Source organism: Rhynchophorus ferrugineus, unplaced genomic scaffold, assembly GCF_030347505.1.
Source record: "Rhynchophorus ferrugineus isolate W39M unplaced genomic scaffold, kcgeb_rfMv2 rfM4, whole genome shotgun sequence".
In the NCBI taxonomy this organism is placed as follows: domain Eukaryota; kingdom Metazoa; phylum Arthropoda; class Insecta; order Coleoptera; family Curculionidae; genus Rhynchophorus; species Rhynchophorus ferrugineus.
In genome coordinates this window covers 3,603,754-3,630,247 of record NW_027472583.1, presented here as the reverse complement: position 1 = coordinate 3,630,247, position 26,494 = coordinate 3,603,754, and the positions used below count along the sequence as shown (strand labels likewise).

The following is a 26,494-nucleotide window of genomic DNA, read 5'->3' as shown; positions in this document are numbered from 1 at the left end:
TAGATTATATAATATTAAAACGAAAACAGCTTAGAAATATGTTTAGAAAGGTCAATTTTGGAATGCTAATTATATTGCCAATTTAAACGAATATAATAAATATTCGATTTCCTTAATCTTTTACAAGCCCAAGGCCACATCCACATTTTATTTTCTACAATATATTATGTTTATTTACCCGTAGAAATGACAAAAATATCCGCTTACCAGCTAATAATTCTTTAAGAAAAACAGAACCCTTATTGACTGCCCCTAAATCTAGATAAACAATCCTAATAAGCCGGTCCACATTTGTTTCCCATTTTTCTACGCCGTCTTTGCATTTTCGGCCGTTCCGAAGCATTCATTATAGTAGACCAAGCGTGTCGTCAAGGCGTATGGTGCTTCGTTATTTAATGTTGTGAGATTGGTCTATTTGTTTTGCCGATATGTCTTCCTGAATTTGACTCAGCGGTGAAGTATGATGTATGTCATTTAAGTGACAGAGGTCTTTTGTCTGTTTATAGTTAGTTGTGGGCAGTAAATAAACGTATGATGACATTTTAAAGATGTAATAGGTTCTAATACTATGATGTTTTTGTTTTCCTGTATTTATTAGATTAAATTAATTAATAAATATTAATTATTATATTTATTAATTATTTATTGGATTTTAAAATTGGAATTTAAAGTGTTTACTTCTTTTGAGAGACATGTCTTGAAACATGTATTCGGTTTACATTTAGGTACGTATCTATTCCGTTTTTATTTTATTTTTGCAAATTGGTTTCAATTCTATACCAGATTCATTATAATTTAGGCATAGTTGACTCTGTGAAAGTAAAAGTTCAGATCAGTACACCCTTTGATTGAGCATACCTCATCATTAAAATTGAACAAGAAACACTGACGTTTAGATCACTTCATGATGCATTCACAGATGATTGCAGCTAAACTAGCTGCTAAAATAAAAGTTGAAAATAAAAGATAGGCATAATTTTTAGTTACATCTCATGTAATGTATTTCAAAGTATTTAATGTAGTTCTACAAAATACTCATTGCAAAAACATTGATGTTCCAACAAGAATATTTTTAACGAAATAGTATCTAAAATTAGACGCCAAAACCAATGTCGATATTTCATCGATAAAATACTTGATGCTCTTGATACACTCTAATTGGTCCTATTTACGTCATCAGTTCCGTCTCATTCCTGACACTCAAATATGTGAATTGTTCGTTCAAATATTGTAGGATTCATTTATGGAAATAAATCAACGGCTAAAACATAAATTGCGCCTAAGTCCGTTTATATAAGCCGTTGTTTTTTTAAGGAAATTGCTCGATATCTACGACGTAGAATTACGCGGTCGATTTATATATGCCACAGAGGAAAATATAAACAATTAATCCTTGAACTTGCTAGTGCTCCGAAGTTAGGTTAAGTATGTTTGCGATTCGCGATTAATTGGTATCAATGTATTAAATCGAGTAAAAGAAAGTGGTAGTTAACTTTCTTTATACACATATTATAGATATTGTTTTAATTTATTATTTTTCCTACAACAAAAAAAATTATTTAAAAATAAAATATTTTTATAAAAAATTCTTAAAAGTAATTTTAGTATGTTATAAAATATAACATTGATATTAATAAACTCAACAAAATTTTAAATATAAAGGGAAAGTGATTTAACAATTAAAAAGTTTAGTTTACTTAATTAGTGAATCCAATAAAATATATTATATAAATACGATATTCTTGAAGATAGATAAAATTTAAAAGAACTGGCAACGTAGTAAAATCAAATTTTAGGGAACCTGCCTTACCTCCCTATGATTAGACTTTTGTTGTGACGTGACGTTTTCGTAAACGCTCCGCATTTTGCAGGTTTACAAGTTGATGGTGGTATATTATTTTAATTATTTTGAGTTCTAATTGTGTATTCTATGGTGCATCGATGGTGTACGATTCCTCAACATAATAATACACCGGTAGTGGTAACATTTCTATTAAATGTTAGTTCTACGTATCCCGCTCACCAAAACATGAGTTGTCAAAATAAGTTAACAGATAACCTTTATTTAATAAAAAACAACAAAAGTAACGTTACAAAGAAAACTTATTTAAGGAATTTTAGATGGGAATTCAATGAACAGATGTTCCCCCATATAAAATGACCATTTTTAAAGTCAAATGTGACGTTAGTTTGTTTTCTTATCGATTTTGCAACTAGACGAATCCACGACAGATGTTCATGGGTCAAAATACGTGAACCAGAATCGAAATTTGTTTTGATATATATTTTTTTCATTCGGAATTGTTTTAAAACACTGACTGTTAATTGATATTGTATCTGGCAGAATATAACAAATTTAAATGTATGTTTTTAAATAATATCATTATTATATTTCATATCAGAGTTTTTCATTAAAAAAAGTACATATTTAATTTTTGAATTAGCTTTCATTCAATGAAATTCTGTCAGTTTTATTACTTTAATAAAATTCATAAAATTGACACTTGAGGTTATACAACTGCATATACATAAACATCAATGAAATGTTGAAAAGCACTGCTTTTAATACAACACTTCTGTATTATATTTCTATAGATGATTTCTTTATACAAAATTGTAATAATATGGGTACTTACATTTGTACTCAGTTGGGATGTCAGTGTGTGTACTTTTTCTTGAGCTTCGCTCAGCTCCCTTCTTAGTTTTCGAATCTCGTGGGCTTGTTTTTCTTCAGCGGACGAATACAAACTCGATGCAGTCGAAACCAAACTGATTGATGATCCATGAACTAAAATATATCGTTACAAATTGGTAATTGTGTTTAATTAACTGAGTATCTCAGATGTACATTAATTATATTGTATACAAAGAAACTGTTATCATTTCCCGCGACATTGATTGTTTCCTGTTAATTAACTTGGTTCTGACATTAATTACAGAAGTGACAATTACTTACGTTCGTCGTTTTTCGGAATGTTGTGTCGTGAAGTTCCGGAATGCGTCGGACTTAACGGAAACGTACGAGCGTTTGTGGGAGCGGGACTGGTCGGTTGTGACCAATGAGATAGACTCCCGATAGGTAGGCAATAGTACGGTTCCGCTTCATGTTCCGTGTTTCTGTGCAACATCGAGGGGTACAGTTTCTCAGATTTTGTTGATCTGAAACGAAATAACTTTTTAACAAAACCCACATATTTTAATCAGGGACAATAACAAGATACGGTAAAACGGTGCCAAAAACACAAAGTGATGTTTGTAAAAGCAAAGTGAACGAAAAGATTACGTGATTAAGCCTGAAATTGAAGCACAAGTTGAAACACTTTTTTTGTGTGCAAAGCTGTCGTCGAATTTAAAACATTGTTCAGTTGTTATTCACTATGTTCAATTATTAAAGATATTTCCCCTACAGAATATATTTTAAAAAAAATTAAAACTTCTTGAATTATTTTTCTGCTGGTAAAACCTCGAGCATAGGCAACACACAGCTCTAAAGCTTTTAATATAGAGACATTATAACATTTTATGATTATTAATATATAATAAGCTTGATTTTATTATTCATATTTATATTTTATATAGATACATATATACATATATATGTATTTACATAAATATATATAGAAAATAGGAAAACAGAAGAAAAACAGTTTTAGCCTGGCACCTTCGCAATATTATCATAAAATAAAACGCCAACATTTTGAATCTTTGATGATTCTTTGTTCACGTTCTATTTTAGGAGCTTGATTTTTGCGGTAAATACATTGATAAGCAAGCAACCCACAAGTCAGACAAAAGCGATATTATCGGAAATCGGCAATCTGAACATAGTGAATAAGAAAAAGCACACAACCATTTCTTTAAAATTCATTTTTCTACCTGGGAAATGTCCTGTCACGAAGGTAGCTGCTCATGAAAACAAAATTTATACATTGTCTGTCGTAATTTAGTCGTAGTTTCAATTTTGACAAAGTGTTTATAGTTTTGTCTAACGCAAGAATGGTTCAGAAGGGATGCTTACCTAATGCTATTGCTTCTACTCAATCTAGAAGGGGAATCTCTGAGAAGGCGGGTGTGTGTAAGGCTACTTCTGTGACCTGGAAGACTTGTGAGGCTCTCCATACTATCAGTTTCAGAAAGCCTTGGTGCAACTGAGTAAGTATTGCTGAAAAATTTTACATTATATAATTACATATATTTTTATACGTTTTTTTCTATAGATTTAATACTACTTCATTTTTATTTATAACAAAATTGATTTTCTTAATTTTAATGCTTTTGTGTATAGTATGTTCGAATAAATAATTTCAAGTGATATAATAATAAAACAAGAAATACACCATCAATTATAATGATAGCTTTGTTTTATATACATTTTTTATTTATTTAAAGATATTATAATTAATTTTGTGCAGAAATATGATATATCAGTAATTTTCGATAGCTGGACGTTCCTGAAATAACAAGAACTAAAATTTGAGGTGGTGTTTTGAATTGTAATATCATGAGATGATAGTAATAGAGTATTAAATTAAGATACTTTTACATTGAAATTAATATTCGTACCCTTTCTTCATGAATATCTAGATTGGTATATCCCACAACCAATTATGTATGTATTGTTGAATTATTCAATTTATCCAAACTTACCTATGTCGTAGCCAAGGAGCGTAAGGGCTACAGTTCTCGATTGCTTGAGTGTCACTCAGTGAACCATCGCTGGCCTTCGGTCTGACCTGTCTCATCACCAGGCCGTATTCCTGGTGCACTCCGCCTTTCGGCAAACTCTGCGAGCCCATCATCAGGCGTTCCCTTACCGATTGTGACAACTGATTAGCCGTGTTGCCGGTTAACGAGTACGACTTAAATTGTGGAGGGGACGGTTCTATAACAACAAAAGCTTTAATAAATCAGCCATCTGTTTATATTAATTTTGATAACAGCAATAGCGAGGGGGCTAATCTATTTTATAGTGTTTATATTATGGAATAAGTGTTTATAATAATAAATGTAAATGTTTATATATTTTAAAATCATATAGATACTTAGAAATAAATCGATTCGGATGTTTTATATTATTAATCTTGATGTATGTTATACGTCATATTCGCCAGATTTAGCTCTACAGATTAAAATTTAATTATATTGAACGATATATTATATTAAAGTATATTGAATGATTGAAATAAACACATTACTCTATTTTACTTACTGTGTGATTGTTGTAGATCGCTTGAACATGTTTGAGTACCTCCAGATACCTTCACTTTAGTTCTGGGAACTGCCGAGACAGCTGCTGATTTCCCATTATGGTTCTGAATGACTGAAAAATCATTAAACAGTTAAATATGATTTACATTAGACATGGGGCAATAATATATATAACTTCTATTACTTCAAATTGTACCATACAGCTTAAGAAAGTGGATTATTTTTTATTATTTTGCGGTTTAGGTCAGTAACGTTAATTTTTATTTGGTATGGTTATATAATACTGAAGAATAGATTGTTAAAAGTAATTTTTCCTTATAATTAGAAAACAATACTTCAAAGTGTCATCAGTTGCTGCTTATATACTTTTCTTCTACAATTTTTTGTAACAACATATGGATTTTCTAATTAAAGTATAATTCTAAAAAATATTTGTACTTTCTTAAGAATAATAACTTTTGAGTGAGTTATCAAATGAAGCTATATTTATATCTAGAATATTTTATAGACTGTTGCCTTCAAACGCGTTATAGTACGGCTTCATTGAATATGCTTTACTAGAGATGTTGGGATGTGCTTGTTTATTTCACCCCAAAATACACATATTTTGAGAGTTTCATCTTCCTCTAAGAGTTAAGATATTTTGGCCTTTTCTCCATATATATAGTCGTGAATATTTGCGATTTTTTGTTATTTTCAGTTTTTTTTGTTCTTATTTCTGTTCAAGCAACGGTAGGTTAATGAAAATTATAGGAATCATAGAGAAGTTTACGTAGAATCGAATGATTGTATAATAATTATTGTACAGCCTTTACTTTTTAAGTTATACAATCGAAAGTGTATTTTTAAAGAATGGGTGGATATCCGTTTATGACACATATCGTAAAAATTATAAATTCTGAAGCAATTTAACATGGATCTTCGTTTATTTTACCCCAAAATACATATGTTTTGAGCGTTTCATCTTCATCTGAGAGTTAAGATATTTTGGCCTTTTTTCCATATATATAGTCATGAAAATTTGCGATTTTTTGTCATTTTCAGTTTTTTTGTTCTTATTTCTGTTCAAGCAATGGTAGGTTAATGAAAATTTTAGAAATTATAGAGAATTTTACGTAGAATCCAATGGTTGTATAATAATTATTGCACAGCCTTTACTTTTTAAGTTATACAATGGAAAGCGTAGTTTTAAAGAATGGGTGAATATCCGTTGAAGACACATATCGTAAACATTATAAATTCTGAAGCAATTTAACATGGATCTTCGTTTATTTTACCCCAAAATACATATATTTTGAGCGTTTCATCTTCATCTGAGAGTTGAGATATTTTGGCCATTTTTCCATATATATAGTCATGAAAATTTGCCATTTTTTTTTTGTCATTTTCAGTTTTTTTGTTCTTATTTCTGTTCAAGCAATGGTAGGTTAATGAAAATTATAGGAATTATAGAGAATTTTACGTAGAATCCAATGGTTGTATAATAATTATTGCACAGCCTTTACTTTTTAAGTTATACAATGGAAAGCGTATTTTTAAAGAATGGGTGAATATCCGTTGAAGACACATATCGTAAAAATTATAAATTCTGAAGCAATTTAACATGGATCTTCGTTTATTTTACCCCAAAATACATATGTTTTGAGCGTTTCATCTTCATCTGAGAGTTAAGATATTTTGGCCTTTTTTCCATATATATAGTCATGAAAATTTGCGATTTTTTGTCATTTTCAGTTTTTTTGTTCTTATTTCTGTTTAAGCAATGGTAGGTTAATGAAAATTATAGGAATTATAGAGAATTTTACGTAGAATCCAATGGTTGTATAATAATTATTGCACAGCCTTTACTTTTTAAGTTATACAATGGAAAGCGTATTTTTAAAGAATGGGTGAATATCCGTTGAAGACACATATCGTAAAAATTATAAATTCTGAAGCAATTTAACATGGATCTTCGTTTATTTTACCCCAAAATACATATGTTTTGAGCGTTTCATCTTCATCTGAGAGTTAAGATGTTTTGGCCTTTTTTCCATATATATAGTCATGAAAATTTGCGATTTTTTGTCATTTTCAGTTTTTTTGTTCTTATTTCTGTTCAAGCAATGGTAGGTTAATGAAAATTTTAGAAATTATAGAGAATTTTACGTAGAATCCAATGGTTGTATAATAATTATTGCACAGCCTTTACTTTTTAAGTTATACAATGGAAAGCGTATTTTTAAAGAATGGGTGAATATCCGTTGAAGACACATATCGTAAAAATTATAAATTCTGAAGCAATTTAACATGGATCTTCGTTTATTTTACCCCAAAATACATATGTTTTGAGCGTTTCATCTTCATCTGAGAGTTAAGATGTTTTGGCCTTTTTTCCATATATATAGTCATGAAAATTTGCGATTTTTTGTCATTTTCAGTTTTTTTGTTCTTATTTCTGTTTAAGCAATGGTAGGTTAATGAAAATTATAGGAATTATAGAGAATTTTACGTAGAATCCAATGGTTGTATAATAATTATTGCACAGCCTTTACTTTTTAAGTTATACAATGGAAAGCGTATTTTTAAAGAATGGGTGAATATCCGTTGAAGACACATATCGTAAAAATTATAAATTCTGAAGCAATTTAACATGGATCTTCGTTTATTTTACCCCAAAATACATATGTTTTGAGCGTTTCATCTTCATCTGAGAGTTAAGATGTTTTGGCCTTTTTTCCATATATATAGTCATGAAAATTTGCGATTTTTTGTCATTTTCAGTTTTTTTGTTCTTATTTCTGTTCAAGCAATGGTAGGTTAATGAAAATTATAGGAATTATAGAGAATTTTACGTAGAATCCAATGGTTGTATAATAATTATTGCACAGCCTTTACTTTTTAAGTTATACAATGGAAAGCGTATTTTTAAAGAATGGGTGAATATCCGTTGAAGACACATATCGTAAAAATTATAAATTCTGAAGCAATTTAACATGGATCTTCGTTTATTTTACCCCAAAATACATATATTTTGAGAGTTTCATCTTCATCTGAGAGTTAAGATATTTTGGCCTTTTTTCCATATATATAGTCATGAAAATTTGCGATTTTTTGTCATTTTCAGTTTTTTTGTTCTTATTTCTGTTCAAGCAATGGTAGGTTAATGAAAATTATAGGAATTATAGAGAATTTTACGTAGAATCCAATGGTTGTATAATAATTATTGCACAGCCTTTACTTTTTAAGTTATACAATGGAAAGCGTATTTTTAAAGAATGGGTGGATATCCATTAATGACACATATCGTAAACATTATAAATTCTGAAGCAATTTAACATGGGTCTTCGTTTATTTTACCCCAAAATACATATATTTTGAGAGTTTCATCTTCATCTGAGAGTTAAGATATTTTGGCTTTTTTTCCATATATACAGTCATGAAAATTTGCGATTTTTTGTTATTTTCAGTTTTTTTGTTCTTATTTCTGTTCAAGCAATGGTAGGTTAATGAAAATTATAGGAATTATAGAGAATTTTACGTAGAATCGAATGGTTGTATAATAATTATTGCACAGCCTTTACTTTTTAAGTTATACAATGGAAAGCGTAGTTTTAAAGAATGGGTGAATATCCATTGAAGACACATATCGTAAAAATTATAAATTCTGAAGCAATTTAACATGGATCTTCGTTTATTTTACCCCAAAATACATATGTTTTGAGCGTTTCATCTTCATCTGAGAGTTAAGATGTTTTGGCCTTTTTTCCATATTCCATGAAAATTTGCGATTTTTTGTCATTTTCAGTTTTTTTGTTCTTATTTCTGTTCAAGCAATGGTAGGTTAATGAAAATTATAGGATTTATAGAGAATTTTACGTAGAATCCAATGGTTGTATAATAATTATTGCACAGCCTTTACTTTTTAAGTTATACAATGGAAAGCGTATTTTTAAAGAATGGGTGAATATCCGTTGAAGACACATATCGTAAAAATTATAAATTCTGAAGCAATTTAACATGGATCTTCGTTTATTTTACCCCAAAATACATATGTTTTGAGCGTTTCATCTTCATCTGAGAGTTAAGATATTTTGGCCTTTTTTCCATATATATAGTCATGAAATTTTGCGATTTTTTGTCACTTTCAGTTTTTTTGTTCTTATTTCTGTTCAAGCAATGGTAGGTTAATGAAAATTATAGGAATTATAGAGAATTTTACGTAGAATCCAATGGTTGTATAATAATTATTGCACAGCCTTTACTTTTTAAGTTATACAATGGAAAGCGTATTTTTAAAGAATGGGTGAATATCCGTTGAAGACACATATCGTAAAAATTATAAATTCTGAAGCAATTTAACATGGGTCTTCGTTTATTTTACCCCAAAATACATATATTTTGAGAGTTTCATCTTCATCTGAGAGTTAAGATATTTTGGCCTTTTTTCCATATATATAGTCATGAAAATTTGCGATTTTTTGTCATTTTCAGTTTTTTTGTTCTTATTTCTGTTCAAGCAATGGTAGGTTAATGAAAATTATAGGAATTATAGAGAATTTTACGGAGAATTCAATGGTTGTATAATAATTATTGCACAGCCTTTACTTTTTAATGGGTGGATATCCGTTAATGACACATATCGTAAACATTATAAATTCTGAAGCAATTTAACATGGATCTTCGTTTATTTTACCCCAAAATACATATGTTTTAAGCGTTTCATATTCATCTGAGAGTTAAGATATTTTGGCTTTTTTTCCATATATATAGTCATGAAAATTTGCGATTTTTTGTTATTTTCAGTTTTTTTGTTCTTATTTCTGTTCAAACAATGGTAGGTTAATGAAAATTATAGGAATTATAGAGAATTTTACGTAGAATTCAATGGTTGTATAATAATTATTGCACAGCCTTTACTTTTTAAGTTATACAATGGATAGCGTATTTTTAAAGAATGGGTGGATATCCGTTTATGACACATATCGTAAAAATTATAAATTCTGAAGCAATTTAACATGGATCTTCGTTTATTTTACCCCAAAATACATATGTTTTGAGCGTTTCATCTTCATCTGAGAGTTAAGATATTTTGGCCTTTTTTCCATATATATAGTCATGAAAATTTGCGATTTTTTGTCATTTTCAGTTTTTTTGTTCTTATTTCTGTTCAAGCAATGGTAGGTTAATGAAAATTATAGGAATTATAGAGAATTTTACGTAGAATCCAATGGTTGTATAATAATTATAGCACAGCCTTTACTTTTTAAGTTATACAATGGAAAGCGTATTTTTAAAGAATGGGTGAATATCCGTTGAAGACACATATCGTAAAAATTATAAATTCTGAAGCAATTTAACATGGGTCTTCGTTTATTTTACCCCAAAATACATATATTTTGAGAGTTTCATCTTCATCTGAGAGTTAAGATATTTTGGCCTTTTTTCCATATATATAGTCATGAAAATTTGCGATTTTTTGTCATTTTCAGTTTTTTTGTTCTTATTTCTGTTCAAGCAATGGTAGGTTAATGAAAATTATAGGAATTATAGAGAATTTTACGTAGAATTCAATGGTTGTATAATAATTATTGCACAGCCTTTACTTTTTCAGTTATACAATGGAAAGCGTATTTTTAAAGAATGGGTGGATATCCGTTAATGACACATATCGTAAACATTATAAATTCTGAAGCAATTTAACATGGATCTTCGTTTATTTTACCCCAAAATACATATGTTTTGAGCGTTTCATCTTCATCTGAGAGTTAAGATGTTTTGGCCTTTTTTCCATATATATAGTCATGAAAATTTGCGATTTTTTGTCATTTTCAGTTTTTTTGTTCTTATTTCTGTTCAAGCAATGGTAGGTTAATGAAAATTATAGGAATTATAGAAAATTTTACGTAGAATTCAATGGTTGTATAATAATTATTGCACAGCCTTTACTTTTTAAGTTATACAATGGAAAGCGTATTTTTAAAGAATGGGTGGATATCCGTTAATGACACATATCGTAAACATTATAAATTCTGAAGCAATTTAACATGGATCTTCGTTTATTTTACCCCAAAATACATATCTTTTGAGCGTTTCATCTTCATCTGAGAGTTAAGATATTTTGGCCTTTTTTCCATATATATAGTCATGAAAATTTGCGATTTTTTGTCATTTTCAGTTTTTTTGTTCTTATTTCTGTTCAAACAATGGTAGGTTAATGAAAATTATAGGAATTATAGAGAATTTTACGTAGAATTCAATGGTTGTATAATAATTATTGCACAGCCTTTACTTTTTAAGTTATACAATGGAAAGCGTATTTTTAAAGAATGGGTGGATATCCGTTGAAGACACATATCGTAAAAATTATAAATTCTGAAGCAATTTAACATGGATCTTCGTTTATTTTACCCCAAAATACATATATTTTGAGAGTTTCATCTTCATCTGAGAGTTAAGATATTTTGGCCTTTTTTTCCATATATATAGTCATGAAAATTTGCGATTTTTTGTCATTTTCAGTTTTTTTGTTCTTATTTCTGTTCAAGCAATGGTAGGTTAATGAAAATTATAGGAATTATAGAGAATTTTACGTAGAATTCAATGGTTGTATAATAATTATTGCACAGCCTTTACTTTTTAAGTTATGCAATGGAAAGCGTATTTTTAAAGAATGGGTGGATATCCGTTAATGACACATATCGTAAACATTATAAATTCTGAAGCAATTTAACATGGATCTTCGTTTATTTTACCCCAAAATACATATATTTTGAGAGTTTCATCTTCATCTGAGAGTTAAGATATTTTGGCCTTTTTTCCATATATATAGTCATGAAAATTTGCGATTTTTTGTCATTTTCAGTTTTTTTGTTCTTATTTCTGTTCAAGCAATGGTAGGTTAATGAAAATTATAGAAATTATAGAGAATTTTACGTAGAATCCAATGGTTGTATAATAATTATTGCACAGCCTTTACTTTTTAAGTTATACAATGGAAAGCGTATTTTTAAAGAATGGGTGGATATCCGTTAATGACACATATCGTAAACATTATAAATTCTGAAGCAATTTAACATGGATCTTCGTTTATTTTACCCCAAAATACATATGTTTTGAGCGTTTCATCTTCATCTGAGAGTTAAGATGTTTTGGCCTTTTTTCCATATATATAGTCATGAAAATTTGCGATTTTTTGTCATTTTCAGGTTTTTTGTTCTTATTTCTGTTCAAGCAATGGTAGGTTAATGAAAATTATAGGAATTATAGAGAATTTTACGTAGAATTCAATGGTTGTATAATAATTATTGCACAGCCTTTACTTTTTAAGTTATACAATGGAAAGCGTAGTTTTAAAGAATGGGTGAATATCCGTTGAAGACACATATCGTAAACATTATAAATTCTGAAGCAATTTAACATGGATCTTCGTTTATTTTACCCCAAAATACATATATTTTGAGAGTTTCATCTTCATCTGAGAGTTAAGATATTTTGGCCTTTTTTCCATATATATAGTCATGAAAATTTGCGATTTTTTGTTATTTTCAGTTTTTTTGTTCCTATTTCTGTTCAAGCAATGGTAGGTTAATGAAAATTATAGGAATTATAGAGAATTTTACGTAGAATCGAATGGTTGTATAATAATTATTGCATAGCCTTTACTTTTTAAGTTATACAATGGAAAGCGTAGTTTTAAAGAATGGGTGAATATCCGTTGAAGACACATATCGTAAAAATTATAAATTCTGAAGCAATTTAACATGGATCTTCGTTTATTTTACCCCAAAATACATATGTTTTGAGCGTTTCATCTTCATCTGAGAGTTAAGATGTTTTGGCCTTTTTTCCATATATATAGTCATGAAAATTTGCGATTTTTTGTCATTTTCAGTTTTTTTGTTCTTATTTCTGTTCAAGCAATGGTAGGTTAATGAAAATTATAGGATTTATAGAGAATTTTACGTAGAATCCAATGGTTGTATAATAATTATTGCACAGCCTTTACTTTTTAAGTTATACAATGGAAAGCGTATTTTTAAAGAATGGGTGAATATCCGTTGAAGACACATATCGTAAAAATTATAAATTCTGAAGCAATTTAACATGGATCTTCGTTTATTTTACCCCAAAATACATATGTTTTGAGCGTTTCATCTTCATCTGAGAGTTAAGATGTTTTGGCCTTTTTTCCATATATATAGTCATGAAAATTTGCGATTTTTTGTCATTTTCAGTTTTTTTGTTCCTATTTCTGTTCAAGCAATGGTAGGTTAATGAAAATTATAGGAATTATAGAGAATTTTACGTAGAATCGAATGGTTGTATAATAATTATTGCACAGCCTTTACTTTTTAAGTTATACAATGGAAAGCGTAGTTTTAAAGAATGGGTGAATATCCGTTGAAGACACATATCGTAAACATTATAAATTCTGAAGCAATTTAACATGGATCTTCGTTTATTTTACCCCAAAATACATATATTTTGAGAGTTTCATCTTCATCTGAGAGTTAAGATATTTTGGCTTTTTTTCCATATATATAGTCATGAAAATTTGCGATTTTTTGTTATTTTCAGTTTTTTTGTTCCTATTTCTGTTCAAGCAATGGTAGGTTAATGAAAATTATAGGAATTATAGAGAATTTTACGTAGAATCGAATGGTTGTATAATAATTATTGCACAGCCTTTACTTTTTAAGTTATACAATGGAAAGCGTAGTTTTAAAGAATGGGTGAATATCCGTTGAAGACACATATCGTAAAAATTATAAATTCTGAAGCAATTTAACATGGATCTTCGTTTATTTTACCCCAAAATACATATGTTTTGAGCGTTTCATCTTCATCTGAGAGTTAAGATGTTTTGGCCTTTTTTCCATATATATAGTCATGAAAATTTGCGATTTTTTGTCATTTTCAGTTTTTTTGTTCTTATTTCTGTTCAAGCAATGGTAGGTTAATGAAAATTATAGGATTTATAGAGAATTTTACGTAGAATCCAATGGTTGTATAATAATTATTGCACAGCCTTTACTTTTTAAGTTATACAATGGAAAGCGTATTTTTAAAGAATGGGTGAATATCCGTTGAAGACACATATCGTAAAAATTATAAATTCTGAAGCAATTTAACATGGATCTTCGTTTATTTTACCCCAAAATACATATGTTTTGAGCGTTTCATCTTCATCTGAGAGTTAAGATGTTTTGGCCTTTTTTCCATATATTTTTTCCATGAAAATTTGCGATTTTTTGTCATTTTCAGTTTTTTTGTTCTTATTTCTGTTCAAGCAATGGTAGGTTAATGAAAATTATAGGATTTATAGAGAATTTTACGTAGAATCCAATGGTTGTATAATAATTATTGCACAGCCTTTACTTTTTAAGTTATACAATGGAAAGCGTATTTTTAAAGAATGGGTGAATATCCGTTGAAGACACATATCGTAAAAATTATAAATTCTGAAGCAATTTAACATGGATCTTCGTTTATTTTACCCCAAAATACATATGTTTTGAGCGTTTCATCTTTATCTGAGAGTTAAGATGTTTTGGCCTTTTTTCCATATATATGTCATATAGTCATGAAAATTTGCGATTTTTTGTCATTTTCAGTTTTTTTGTTCTTATTTCTGTTCAAGCAATGGTAGGTTAATGAAAATTATAGGAATTATAGAGAATTTTACGTAGAATCCAATGGTTGTATAATAATTATAGCACAGCCTTTACTTTTTAAGTTATACAATGGAAAGCGTATTTTTAAAGAATGGGTGGATATCCGTTGAAGACACATATCGTAAAAATTATAAATTCTGAAGCAATTTAACATGGATCTTCGTTTATTTTACCCCAAAATACATATATTTTGAGAGTTTCATCTTCATCTGAGAGTTAAGATATTTTGGCCTTTTTTTCCATATATATAGTCATGAAAATTTGCGATTTTTTGTCATTTTCGGTTTTTTTGTTCTTATTTCTGTTCAAGCAATGGTAGGTTAATGAAAATTATAGGAATTATAGAGAATTTTACGTAGAATTCAATGGTTGTATAATAATTATTGCACAGCCTTTACTTTTTAAGTTATACAATGGAAAGCGTATTTTTAAAGAATGGGTGGATATCCGTTAATAACACATATCGTAAACATTATAAATTCTGAAGCAATTTAACATGGATCTTCGTTTATTTTACCCCAAAATACATATGTTTTGAGCGTTTCATCTTCATCTGAGAGTTAAGATATTTTGGCCTTTTTTTCCATATATATAGTCATGAAAATTTGCGATTTTTTGTCATTTTCGGTTTTTTTGTTCTTATTTCTGTTCAAGCAATGGTAGGTTAATGAAAATTATAGGAATTATAGAGAATTTTACGTAGAATTCAATGGTTGTATAATAATTATTGCACAGCCTTTACTTTTTAAGTTATACAATGGAAAGCGTATTTTTAAAGAATGGGTGAATATCCGTTAATGACACATATCGTAAACATTATAAATTCTGAAGCAATTTAACATGGATCTTCGTTTATTTTACCCCAAAATACATATATTTTGAGAGTTTCATCTTCATCTGAGAGTTAAGATATTTTGGCCTTTTTTTCCATATATATAGTCATGAAAATTTGCGATTTTTTGTCATTTTCAGTTTTTTTGTTCTTATTTCTGTTCAAGCAATGGTAGGTTAATGAAAATTATAGGAATTATAGAGAATTTTACGTAGAATTCAATGGTTGTATAATAATTATTGCACAGCCTTTACTTTTTAAGTTATACAATGGAAAGCGTATTTTTAAAGAATGGGTGGATATCCGTTAATGACACATATCGTAAACATTATAAATTCTGAAGCAATTTAACATGGATCTTCGTTTATTTTACCCCAAAATACATATGTTTTGAGCGTTTCATCTTCATCTGAGAGTTAAGATGTTTTGGCCTTTTTTCCATATATATAGTCATGAAAATTTGCGATTTTTTGTCATTTTCAGGTTTTTTGTTCTTATTTCTGTTCAAGCAATGGTAGGTTAATGAAAATTATAGGAATTATAGAGAATTTTACGTAGAATTCAATGGTTGTATAATAATTATTGCACAGCCTTTACTTTTTAAGTTATACAATGGAAAGCGTAGTTTTAAAGAATGGGTGGATATCCGTTAATGACACATATCGTAAACATTATAAATTCTGAAGCAATTTAACATGGATCTTCGTTTATTTTACCCCAAAATACATATGTTTTGAGCGTTTCATCTTCATCTGAGAGTTAAGATGTTTTGGCCTTTTTTCCATATATATAGTCATGAAAATTTGCGATTTTTTGTCATTTTCAGTTTTTTTGTTCTTATTTCTGTTCAAGCAATGGTAGGTTAATGAAAATTATAGGAATTATAGAGAATTTTACGTAGAATTCAATGGTTGTATAATAATTATTGCACAGCCTTTACTTTTTAAGTTATACAATGGAAAGCGTATTTTTAAAGAATGGGTGGATATCCGTTAATGACACATATCGTAAACATTATAAATTCTGAAGCAATTTAACATGGATCTTCGTTTATTTTACCCCAAAATACATATGTTTTGAGCGTTTCATCTTCATCTGAGAGTTAAGATGTTTTGGCCTTTTTTCCATATATATAGTCATGAAAATTTGCGATTTTTTGTCATTTTCAGGTTTTTTGTTCTTATTTCTGTTCAAGCAATGGTAGGTTAATGAAAATTATAGGAATTATAGAGAATTTTACGTAGAATTCAATGGTTGTATAATAATTATTGCACAGCCTTTACTTTTTAAGTTATACAATGGAAAGCGTAGTTTTAAAGAATGGGTGAATATCCGTTGAAGACACATATCGTAAACATTATAAATTCTGAAGCAATTTAACATGGATCTTCGTTTATTTTACCCCAAAATACATATATTTTGAGAGTTTCATCTTCATCTGAGAGTTAAGATATTTTGGCTTTTTTTCCATATATATAGTCATGAAAATTTGCGATTTTTTGTTATTTTCAGTTTTTTTGTTCCTATTTCTGTTCAAGCAATGGTAGGTTAATGAAAATTATAGGAATTATAGAGAATTTTACGTAGAATCGAATGGTTGTATAATAATTATTGCATAGCCTTTACTTTTTAAGTTATACAATGGAAAGCGTAGTTTTAAAGAATGGGTGAATATCCGTTGAAGACACATATCGTAAAAATTATAAATTCTGAAGCAATTTAACATGGATCTTCGTTTATTTTACCCCAAAATACATATGTTTTGAGCGTTTCATCTTCATCTGAGAGTTAAGATGTTTTGGCCTTTTTTCCATATATATAGTCATGAAAATTTGCGATTTTTTGTCATTTTCAGTTTTTTTGTTCTTATTTCTGTTCAAGCAATGGTAGGTTAATGAAAATTATGGGATTTATAGAGAATTTTACGTAGAATCCAATGGTTGTATAATAATTATTGCACAGCCTTTACTTTTTAAGTTATACAATGGAAAGCGTATTTTTAAAGAATGGGTGGATATCCGTTAATAACACATATCGTAAACATTATAAATTCTGAAGCAATTTAACATGGATCTTCGTTTATTTTACCCCAAAATACATATGTTTTGAGCGTTTCATCTTCATCTGAGAGTTAAGATATTTTGGCCTTTTTTTCCATATATATAGTCATGAAAATTTGCGATTTTTTGTCATTTTCGGTTTTTTTGTTCTTATTTCTGTTCAAGCAATGGTAGGTTAATGAAAATTATAGGAATTATAGAGAATTTTACGTAGAATTCAATGGTTGTATAATAATTATTGCACAGCCTTTACTTTTTAAGTTATACAATGGAAAGCGTATTTTTAAAGAATGGGTGAATATCCGTTAATGACACATATCGTAAACATTATAAATTCTGAAGCAATTTAACATGGATCTTCGTTTATTTTACCCCAAAATACATATATTTTGAGAGTTTCATCTTCATCTGAGAGTTAAGATATTTTGGCCTTTTTTTCCATATATATAGTCATGAAAATTTGCGATTTTTTGTCATTTTCAGTTTTTTTGTTCTTATTTCTGTTCAAGCAATGGTAGGTTAATGAAAATTATAGGAATTATAGAGAATTTTACGTAGAATTCAATGGTTGTATAATAATTATTGCACAGCCTTTACTTTTTAAGTTATACAATGGAAAGCGTATTTTTAAAGAATGGGTGGATATCCGTTAATGACACATATCGTAAACATTATAAATTCTGAAGCAATTTAACATGGATCTTCGTTTATTTTACCCCAAAATACATATGTTTTGAGCGTTTCATCTTCATCTGAGAGTTAAGATGTTTTGGCCTTTTTTCCATATATATAGTCATGAAAATTTGCGATTTTTTGTCATTTTCAGGTTTTTTGTTCTTATTTCTGTTCAAGCAATGGTAGGTTAATGAAAATTATAGGAATTATAGAGAATTTTACGTAGAATCGAATGGTTGTATAATAATTATTGCACAGCCTTTACTTTTTAAGTTATACAATGGAAAGCGTAGTTTTAAAGAATGGGTGAATATCCGTTGAAGACACATATCGTAAAAATTATAAATTCTGAAGCAATTTAACATGGATCTTCGTTTATTTTACCCCAAAATACATATGTTTTGAGCGTTTCATCTTTATCTGAGAGTTAAGATGTTTTGGCCTTTTTTCCATATATATGTCATATAGTCATGAAAATTTGCGATTTTTTGTCATTTTCAGTTTTTTTGTTCTTATTTCTGTTCAAGCAATGGTAGGTTAATGAAAATTATAGGAATTATAGAGAATTTTACGTAGAATCCAATGGTTGTATAATAATTATAGCACAGCCTTTACTTTTTAAGTTATACAATGGAAAGCGTATTTTTAAAGAATGGGTGAATATCCGTTGAAGACACATATCGTAAAAATTATAAATTCTGAAGCAATTTAACATGGGTCTTCGTTTATTTTACCCCAAAATACATATATTTTGAGAGTTTCATCTTCATCTGAGAGTTAAGATATTTTGGCCTTTTTTCCATATATATAGTCATGAAAATTTGCGATTTTTTGTCATTTTCAGTTTTTTTGTTCTTCTTTCTGTTCAAGCAATGGTAGGTTAATGAAAATTATAGGAATTATAGAGAATTTTACGTAGAATCCAATGGTTGTATAATAATTATTGCACAGCCTTTACTTTTTAAGTTATACAATGGAAAGCGTATTTTTAAAGAATGGGTGAATATCCGTTGAAGACACATATCGTAAAAATTATAAATTCTGAAGCAATTTAACATGGATCTTCGTTTATTTTACCCCAAAATACATATGTTTTGAGCGTTTCATCTTCATCTGAGAGTTAAGATGTTTTGGCCTTTTTTCCATATATATAGTCATGAAAATTTGCGATTTTTTGTCATTTTCAGTTTTTTTGTTCTTATTTCTGTTCAAACAATGGTAGGTTAATGAAAATTATAGGAATTATAGAGAATTTTACGTAGAATTCAATGGTTGTATAATAATTATTGCACAGCCTTTACTTTTTAAGTTATATAATGGAAAGCGTATTTTTAAAGAATGGGTGGATATCCGTTAATGACACATATCGTAAACATTATAAATTCTGAAGCAATTTAACATGGATCTTCGTTTATTTTACCCCAAAATACATATATTTTGAGAGTTTCATCTTCATCTGAGAGTTAAGATATTTTGGCTTTTTTTCCATATATATAGTCATGAAAATTTGCGATTTTTTGTTATTTTCAGTTTTTTTGTTCTTATTTTTGTTCAAGCAATGGTAGGTTAATGAAAATTTTAGAAATTATAGAGAATTTTACGTAGAATCCAATGGTTGTATAATAATTATTGCACAGCCTTTACTTTTTAAGTTATACAATGGAAAGCGTAGTTTTAAAGAATGGGTGAATATCCGTTGAAGACACATATCGTAAACATTATAAATTCTGAAGCAATTTAACATGGATCTTCGTTTATTTTACCCCAAAATACATATATTTTGAGAGTTTCATCTTCATCTGAGAGTTAAGATATTTTGGCCTTTTTTTCCATATATATAGTCATGAAAATTTGCGATTTTTCGTCATTTTCAGTTTTTTTGTTCTTATTTCTGTTCAAGCAATGGTAGGTTAATGAAAATTATAGGAATTATAGAGAATTTTACGTAGAATTCAATGGTTGTATAATAATTATTGCACAGCCTTTACTTTTTAAGTTATACAATGGAAAGCGTATTTTTAAAGAATGGGTGGATATCCGTTAATGACACATATCGTAAACATTATAAATTCTGAAGCAATTTAACATGGATCTTCGTTTATTTTACCCCAAAATACATATCTTTTGAGCGTTTCATCTTCATCTGAGAGTTAAGATATTTTGGCCTTTTTTCCATATATATAGTCATGAAAATTTGCGATTTTTTGTCATTTTCAGTTTTTTTGTTCTTATTTCTGTTCAAACAATGGTAGGTTAATGAAAATTATAGGAATTATAGAGAATTTTACGTAGAATTCAATGGTTGTATAATAATTATTGCACAGCCTTTACTTTTTAAGTTATACAATGGAAAGCGTATTTTTAAAGAATGGGTGGATATCCGTTGAAGACACATATCGTAAAAATTATAAATTCTGAAGCAATTTAACATGGATCTTCGTTTATTTTACCCCAAAATACATATATTTTGAGAGTTTCATCTTCATCTGAGAGTTAAGATATTTTGGCCTTTTTTTCCATATATATAGTCATGAAAATTTGCGATTTTTTGTCATTTTCAGTTTTTTTGTTCTTATTTCTGTTCAAGCAATGGTAGGTTAATGAAAATTATAGGAATTATAGAGAATTTTACGTAGAATTCAATGGTTGTATAATAATTATTGCACAGCCTTTACTTTTTAAGTTATACAATGGAAAGCGTATTTTTAAAGAATGGGTGGATATCCGTTAATGACACATATCGTAAACATTATAAATTCTGAAGCAATTTAACATGGATCTTCGTTTATTTTACCCCAAAATACATATGTTTTGAGCGTTTCATCTTCATCTGAGAGTTAAGATATTTTGGCTTTTTTTCCATATATATAGTCATGAAAATTTGCGATTTTTTGTCATTTTCAGTTTTTTTGTTCTTATTTCTGTTCAAGCAATGGTAGGTTAATGAAAATTATAGGAATTATAGAGAATTTTACGTAGAATTCAATGGTTGTATAATAATTATTGCACAGCCTTTACTTTTTAAGTTATACAATGGAAAGCGTATTTTTAAAGAATGGGTGAATATCCGTTAATGACACATATCGTAAACATTATAAATTCTGAAGCAATTTAACATGGATCTTCGTTTATTTTACCCCAAAATACATATATTTTGAGAGTTTCATCTTCATCTGAGAGTTAAGATATTTTGGCCTTTTTTTCCATATATATAGTCATGAAAATTTGCGATTTTTTGTCATTTTCATTTTTTTTGTTCTTATTTCTGTTCAAGCAATGGTAGGTTAATGAAAATTATAGGAATTATAGAGAATTTTACGTAGAATTCAATGGTTGTATAATAATTATTGCACAGCCTTTACTTTTTAAGTTATACAATGGAAAGCGTATTTTTAAAGAATGGGTGAATATCCGTTGAAGACACATATCGTAAAAATTATAAATTCTGAAGCAATTTAACATGGATCTTCGTTTATTTTACCCCAAAATACATATATTTTGAGAGTTTCATCTTCATCTGAGAGTTAAGATATTTTGACCTTTTTTTCCATATATATAGTCATGAAAATTTGCGATTTTTTGTCATTTTCAGTTTTTTTGTTCTTATTTCTGTTCAAGCAATGGTAGGTTAATGAAAATTATAGGAATTATAGAGAATTTTACGTAGAATTCAATGGTTGTATAATAATTATTGCACAGCCTTTACTTTTTAAGTTATACAATGGAAAGCGTATTTTTAAAGAATGGGTGGATATCCGTTAATGACACATATCGTAAACATTATAAATTCTGAAGCAATTTAACATGGATCTTCGTTTATTTTACCCCAAAATACATATCTTTTGAGCGTTTCATCTTCATCTGAGAGTTAAGATATTTTGGCCTTTTTTCCATATATATAGTCATGAAAATTTGCGATTTTTTGTCATTTTCAGTTTTTTTGTTCTTATTTCTGTTCAAACAATGGTAGGTTAATGAAAATTATAGGAATTATAGAGAATTTTACGTAGAATTCAATGGTTGTATAATAATTATTGCACAGCCTTTACTTTTTAAGTTATACAATGGAAAGCGTATTTTTAAAGAATGGGTGGATATCCGTTGAAGACACATATCGTAAAAATTATAAATTCTGAAGCAATTTAACATGGATCTTCGTTTATTTTACCCCAAAATACATATATTTTGAGAGTTTCATCTTCATCTGAGAGTTAAGATATTTTGGCCTTTTTTTCCATATATATAGTCATGAAAATTTGCGATTTTTTGTCATTTTCAGTTTTTTTGTTCTTATTTCTGTTCAAGCAATGGTAGGTTAATGAAAATTATAGGAATTATAGAGAATTTTACGTAGAATTCAATGGTTGTATAATAATTATTGCACAGCCTTTACTTTTTAAGTTATACAATGGAAAGCGTATTTTTAAAGAATGGGTGGATATCCGTTAATGACACATATCGTAAACATTATAAATTCTGAAGCAATTTAACATGGATCTTCGTTTATTTTACCCCAAAATACATATGTTTTGAGCGTTTCATCTTCATCTGAGAGTTAAGATATTTTGGCTTTTTTTCCATATATATAGTCATGAAAATTTGCGATTTTTTGTCATTTTCAGTTTTTTTGTTCTTATTTCTGTTCAAGCAATGGTAGGTTAATGAAAATTATAGGAATTATAGAGAATTTTACGTAGAATTCAATGGTTGTATAATAATTATTGCACAGCCTTTACTTTTTAAGTTATACAATGGAAAGCGTATTTTTAAAGAATGGGTGAATATCCGTTAATGACACATATCGTAAACATTATAAATTCTGAAGCAATTTAACATGGATCTTCGTTTATTTTACCCCAAAATACATATATTTTGAGAGTTTCATCTTCATCTGAGAGTTAAGATATTTTGGCCTTTTTTTCCATATATATAGTCATGAAAATTTGCGATTTTTTGTCATTTTCAGTTTTTTTGTTCTTATTTCTGTTCAAGCAATGGTAGGTTAATGAAAATTATAGGAATTATAGAGAATTTTACGTAGAATTCAATGGTTGTATAATAATTATTGCACAGCCTTTACTTTTTAAGTTATACAATGGAAAGCGTATTTTTAAAGAATGGGTGAATATCCGTTGAAGACACATATCGTAAAAATTATAAATTCTGAAGCAATTTAACATGGATCTTCGTTTATTTTACCCCAAAATACATATATTTTGAGAGTTTCATCTTCATCTGAGAGTTAAGATATTTTGACCTTTTTTTCCATATATATAGTCATGAAAATTTGCGATTTTTTGTCATTTTCAGTTTTTTTGTTCTTATTTCTGTTCAAGCAATGGTAGGTTAATGAAAATTATAGGAATTATAGAGAATTTTACGTAGAATTCAATGGTTGTATAATCATTATTGCACAGCCTTTACTTTTTAAGTTATACAATGGAAAGCGTATTTTTAAAGAATGGGTGGATATCCGTTAATGACACATATCGTAAACATTATAAATTCTGAAGCAATTTAACATGGATCTTCGTTTATTTTACCCCAAAATACATATATTTTGAGCGTTTCATCTTCATCTGAGAGTTAAGATATTTTGGCCTTTTTTCCATATAAGTCATGAAAATTTGCGATTTTTTGTCATTTTCAGTTTTTTTGTTCTTATTTCTGTTCAAACAATGGTAGGTTAATGAAAATTATAGGAATTATAGAGAATTTTACGTAGAATCCAATGGTTGTATAATAATTATTGCACAGCCTTTACTTTTTAAGTTATACAATGGAAAGCGTATTTTTAAAGAATGGGTGGATATCCGTTAATGACACATATCGTAAACATTATAAATTCTGAAGCAATTTAACATGGATCTTCGTTTATTTTACCCCAAAATACATATATTTTGAGAGTTTCATCTTCATCTGAGAGTTAAGATATTTTGGCTTTTTTTCCATATATATAGTCATGAAAATTTGCGATTTTTTGTTATTTTCAGTTTTTTTGTTCTTATTTTTGTTCAAGCAATGGTAGGTTAATGAAAATTTTAGAAATTATAGAGAATTTTACGTAGAATCCAATGGTTGTATAATAATTATTGCACAGCCTTTACTTTTTAAGTTATACAGTGGAATGTGTATTTTTAAAGAATGGGTGGCTATCCGTTAACGACACATATCGTAAACATTATAAATTCTGAAGCAATTTAACATGGATCTTCGTTTATTTTACCCCAAAATACATATATTTTGAGAGTTTCGTCTTCATCTGAATGTTAAAATATTTTGAAACATACATAGTTGTGAAAATTTCATTATTTCAAAATTTCATTTAAAAATTCATTATAAGCATCTAGTGAGTAATAATAAGCGTTACCAAAAGAACGTTAGACGGTTTATAACGAGAAATTATTATCACTAAGTCTCGAAGAATTTTACAAACGTCTGACAATCAGGCGAATTTTGTAGGATAATTCGGTTACATATTCGAACATATCAGGCTGAGTCGGATCTCTCTTTAACTAGAATAAAATAAAAAGGAAAATATTGTCCTATTGTAAAAAGAATTTATAAATTGCGATAAGCAAGCAATACATTCGATATGGCGATGACGTGAGTTTCACTGTTTTTTTGAAAGAACCGTATATAAAAAATATTTAGTTACCTTGTGCTTGCTGATTGGTGTTACTAGCAGATCCATTACCATTTGTTGAGCCATTTCTCTTGATGTACCTAATAAAACCGAAAATAGCACTATTAGAACACAAAACAGGTGAAAACATTTTGTTGTCTCTCAGATACCCGATAATTTAAAAATATAAACTCAACAAAAGAAGTACACTGTAACTTTTTAATGAGCGATGATAATAGTTACTCAGCGATTGCAATAAAGTGACTTAGTTTAACGTACGTAAGTTTAATTTAACGACGTTCTTTGATGAGACCTTCTAAAACGCCCTGAACCTAAACACTCAATAAGTCTATTCAAGTTTCGGGAAGTATTATTTTCCTTAATGGATGTTTTAGTGCCCATACGTTAATAAGACATAATTTAGTGGTGGGTATATAACAGTGTAACCCTCTATTCCAGCTAATAAATTTAATAACTACCGCTTTTATGAAGACATATAATTAATTTTGCTTAATTACTATATGTCCAAGAACTGACTATTATATATTTATATGGAGGTTAAAGTTTATATCATAAGAAACTTTACAACCTTTTTTTATTATTTTTTTAAAATTAATACATTGTTAGTAGTCCTTTCCGTCTAACCTACAATTTGTTTTTATGATAACTTAAACCTAGGTATATAACTCGGAGGATCCATCGGCCCTATCTCAGTCTCTGGTGAAATAATGTTTATACATGTATATACATGTATATACATAAATGAGTCTTTCCTCGTGCCCCCTTGCAATACTCTTGATTTCTTGACTGACTGGTCCCGATGTAGGTAATCAGTCCTATAGTATTTGGGTGCACCCACAATAGCTCGCAGGACTTTGTTCTGAAAAATTTGTATTTTATTTATGTTATTCTTTGCAGAACATCTCCATGATTGAACTCCGTATGTCCATATAGGTTTCAATATTTGCTTATATAATAGCAATTTATTATGTACTGATAATTATGATATTCTTCCAATTAGCCAGTACATTTTCCTATATTTCAATTCCAGTTCTTTTCTTTTCTTTTTTATATGTTCCTTTCAGCAAAGTTTTGGATCGAGATTCATTCCGAGATATTTGGCGTTGTTGCTATATGGAATGATAGTATTATTTAATGTTATTGGTGCTTGTACGGTCTGTTTATAGGTGAACTGCACATGTACAGATTTACTTTCACTAATTCTTATTTTCTCAGCCTGTGTCCAATTATTTATATTGTCACTTGCCTGTTGTAATTTTCGTGAGGCTTCTTCACTATTGTCTCCAACAGCTATAATCGCAGTATCATCAGCAAATGTAGCCATCGTAATATTTTCCATTTGTGGTATATCAAGTGTAGAGTAGATAAAACATTGGTCCCAGTACACTTCGTTGTGGTACACCTGCTTTAGCTTCTT

General features: G+C 28.6%; 1 protein-coding gene and 1 long non-coding RNA gene across 5 annotated transcripts in view; one reads left to right on the top strand and one right to left on the bottom strand.

Annotated features, from left to right (window-relative positions):
• sick (sickie) overlaps nucleotides 1-26,494 on the bottom strand; it is a 307,284-nt gene that overhangs the window by 57,381 nt on the left and 223,409 nt on the right. For 2 of the 4 annotated variants that reach the window (XM_076404304.1, XM_076404306.1), the window contains 7 exons: nucleotides 25,090-25,157; nucleotides 5,210-5,320; nucleotides 4,648-4,882; nucleotides 4,019-4,162; nucleotides 3,877-3,903; nucleotides 2,957-3,159; nucleotides 2,637-2,788 (listed from right to left, as the gene is read on the bottom strand). In XM_076404304.1, the coding sequence (XP_076260419.1) occupies nucleotides 2,637-2,788; nucleotides 2,957-3,159; nucleotides 3,877-3,903; nucleotides 4,019-4,162; nucleotides 4,648-4,882; nucleotides 5,210-5,320; nucleotides 25,090-25,157 (940 nt within the window). The remainder of the gene's footprint in view (nucleotides 1-2,636; nucleotides 2,789-2,956; nucleotides 3,160-3,876; nucleotides 3,904-4,018; nucleotides 4,163-4,647; nucleotides 4,883-5,209; nucleotides 5,321-25,089; nucleotides 25,158-26,494) is intronic. The other 2 variants (XM_076404305.1, XM_076404308.1) reach the window with 1 other exon arrangement.
• LOC143196559 (uncharacterized) overlaps nucleotides 4,056-26,494 on the top strand; it is a 126,123-nt gene continuing 103,684 nt past the window's right edge. Inside the window, exon 1 of the long non-coding RNA XR_013005761.1 lies at nucleotides 4,056-4,152. This is a non-coding gene — a long non-coding RNA (uncharacterized LOC143196559). The remainder of the gene's footprint in view (nucleotides 4,153-26,494) is intronic.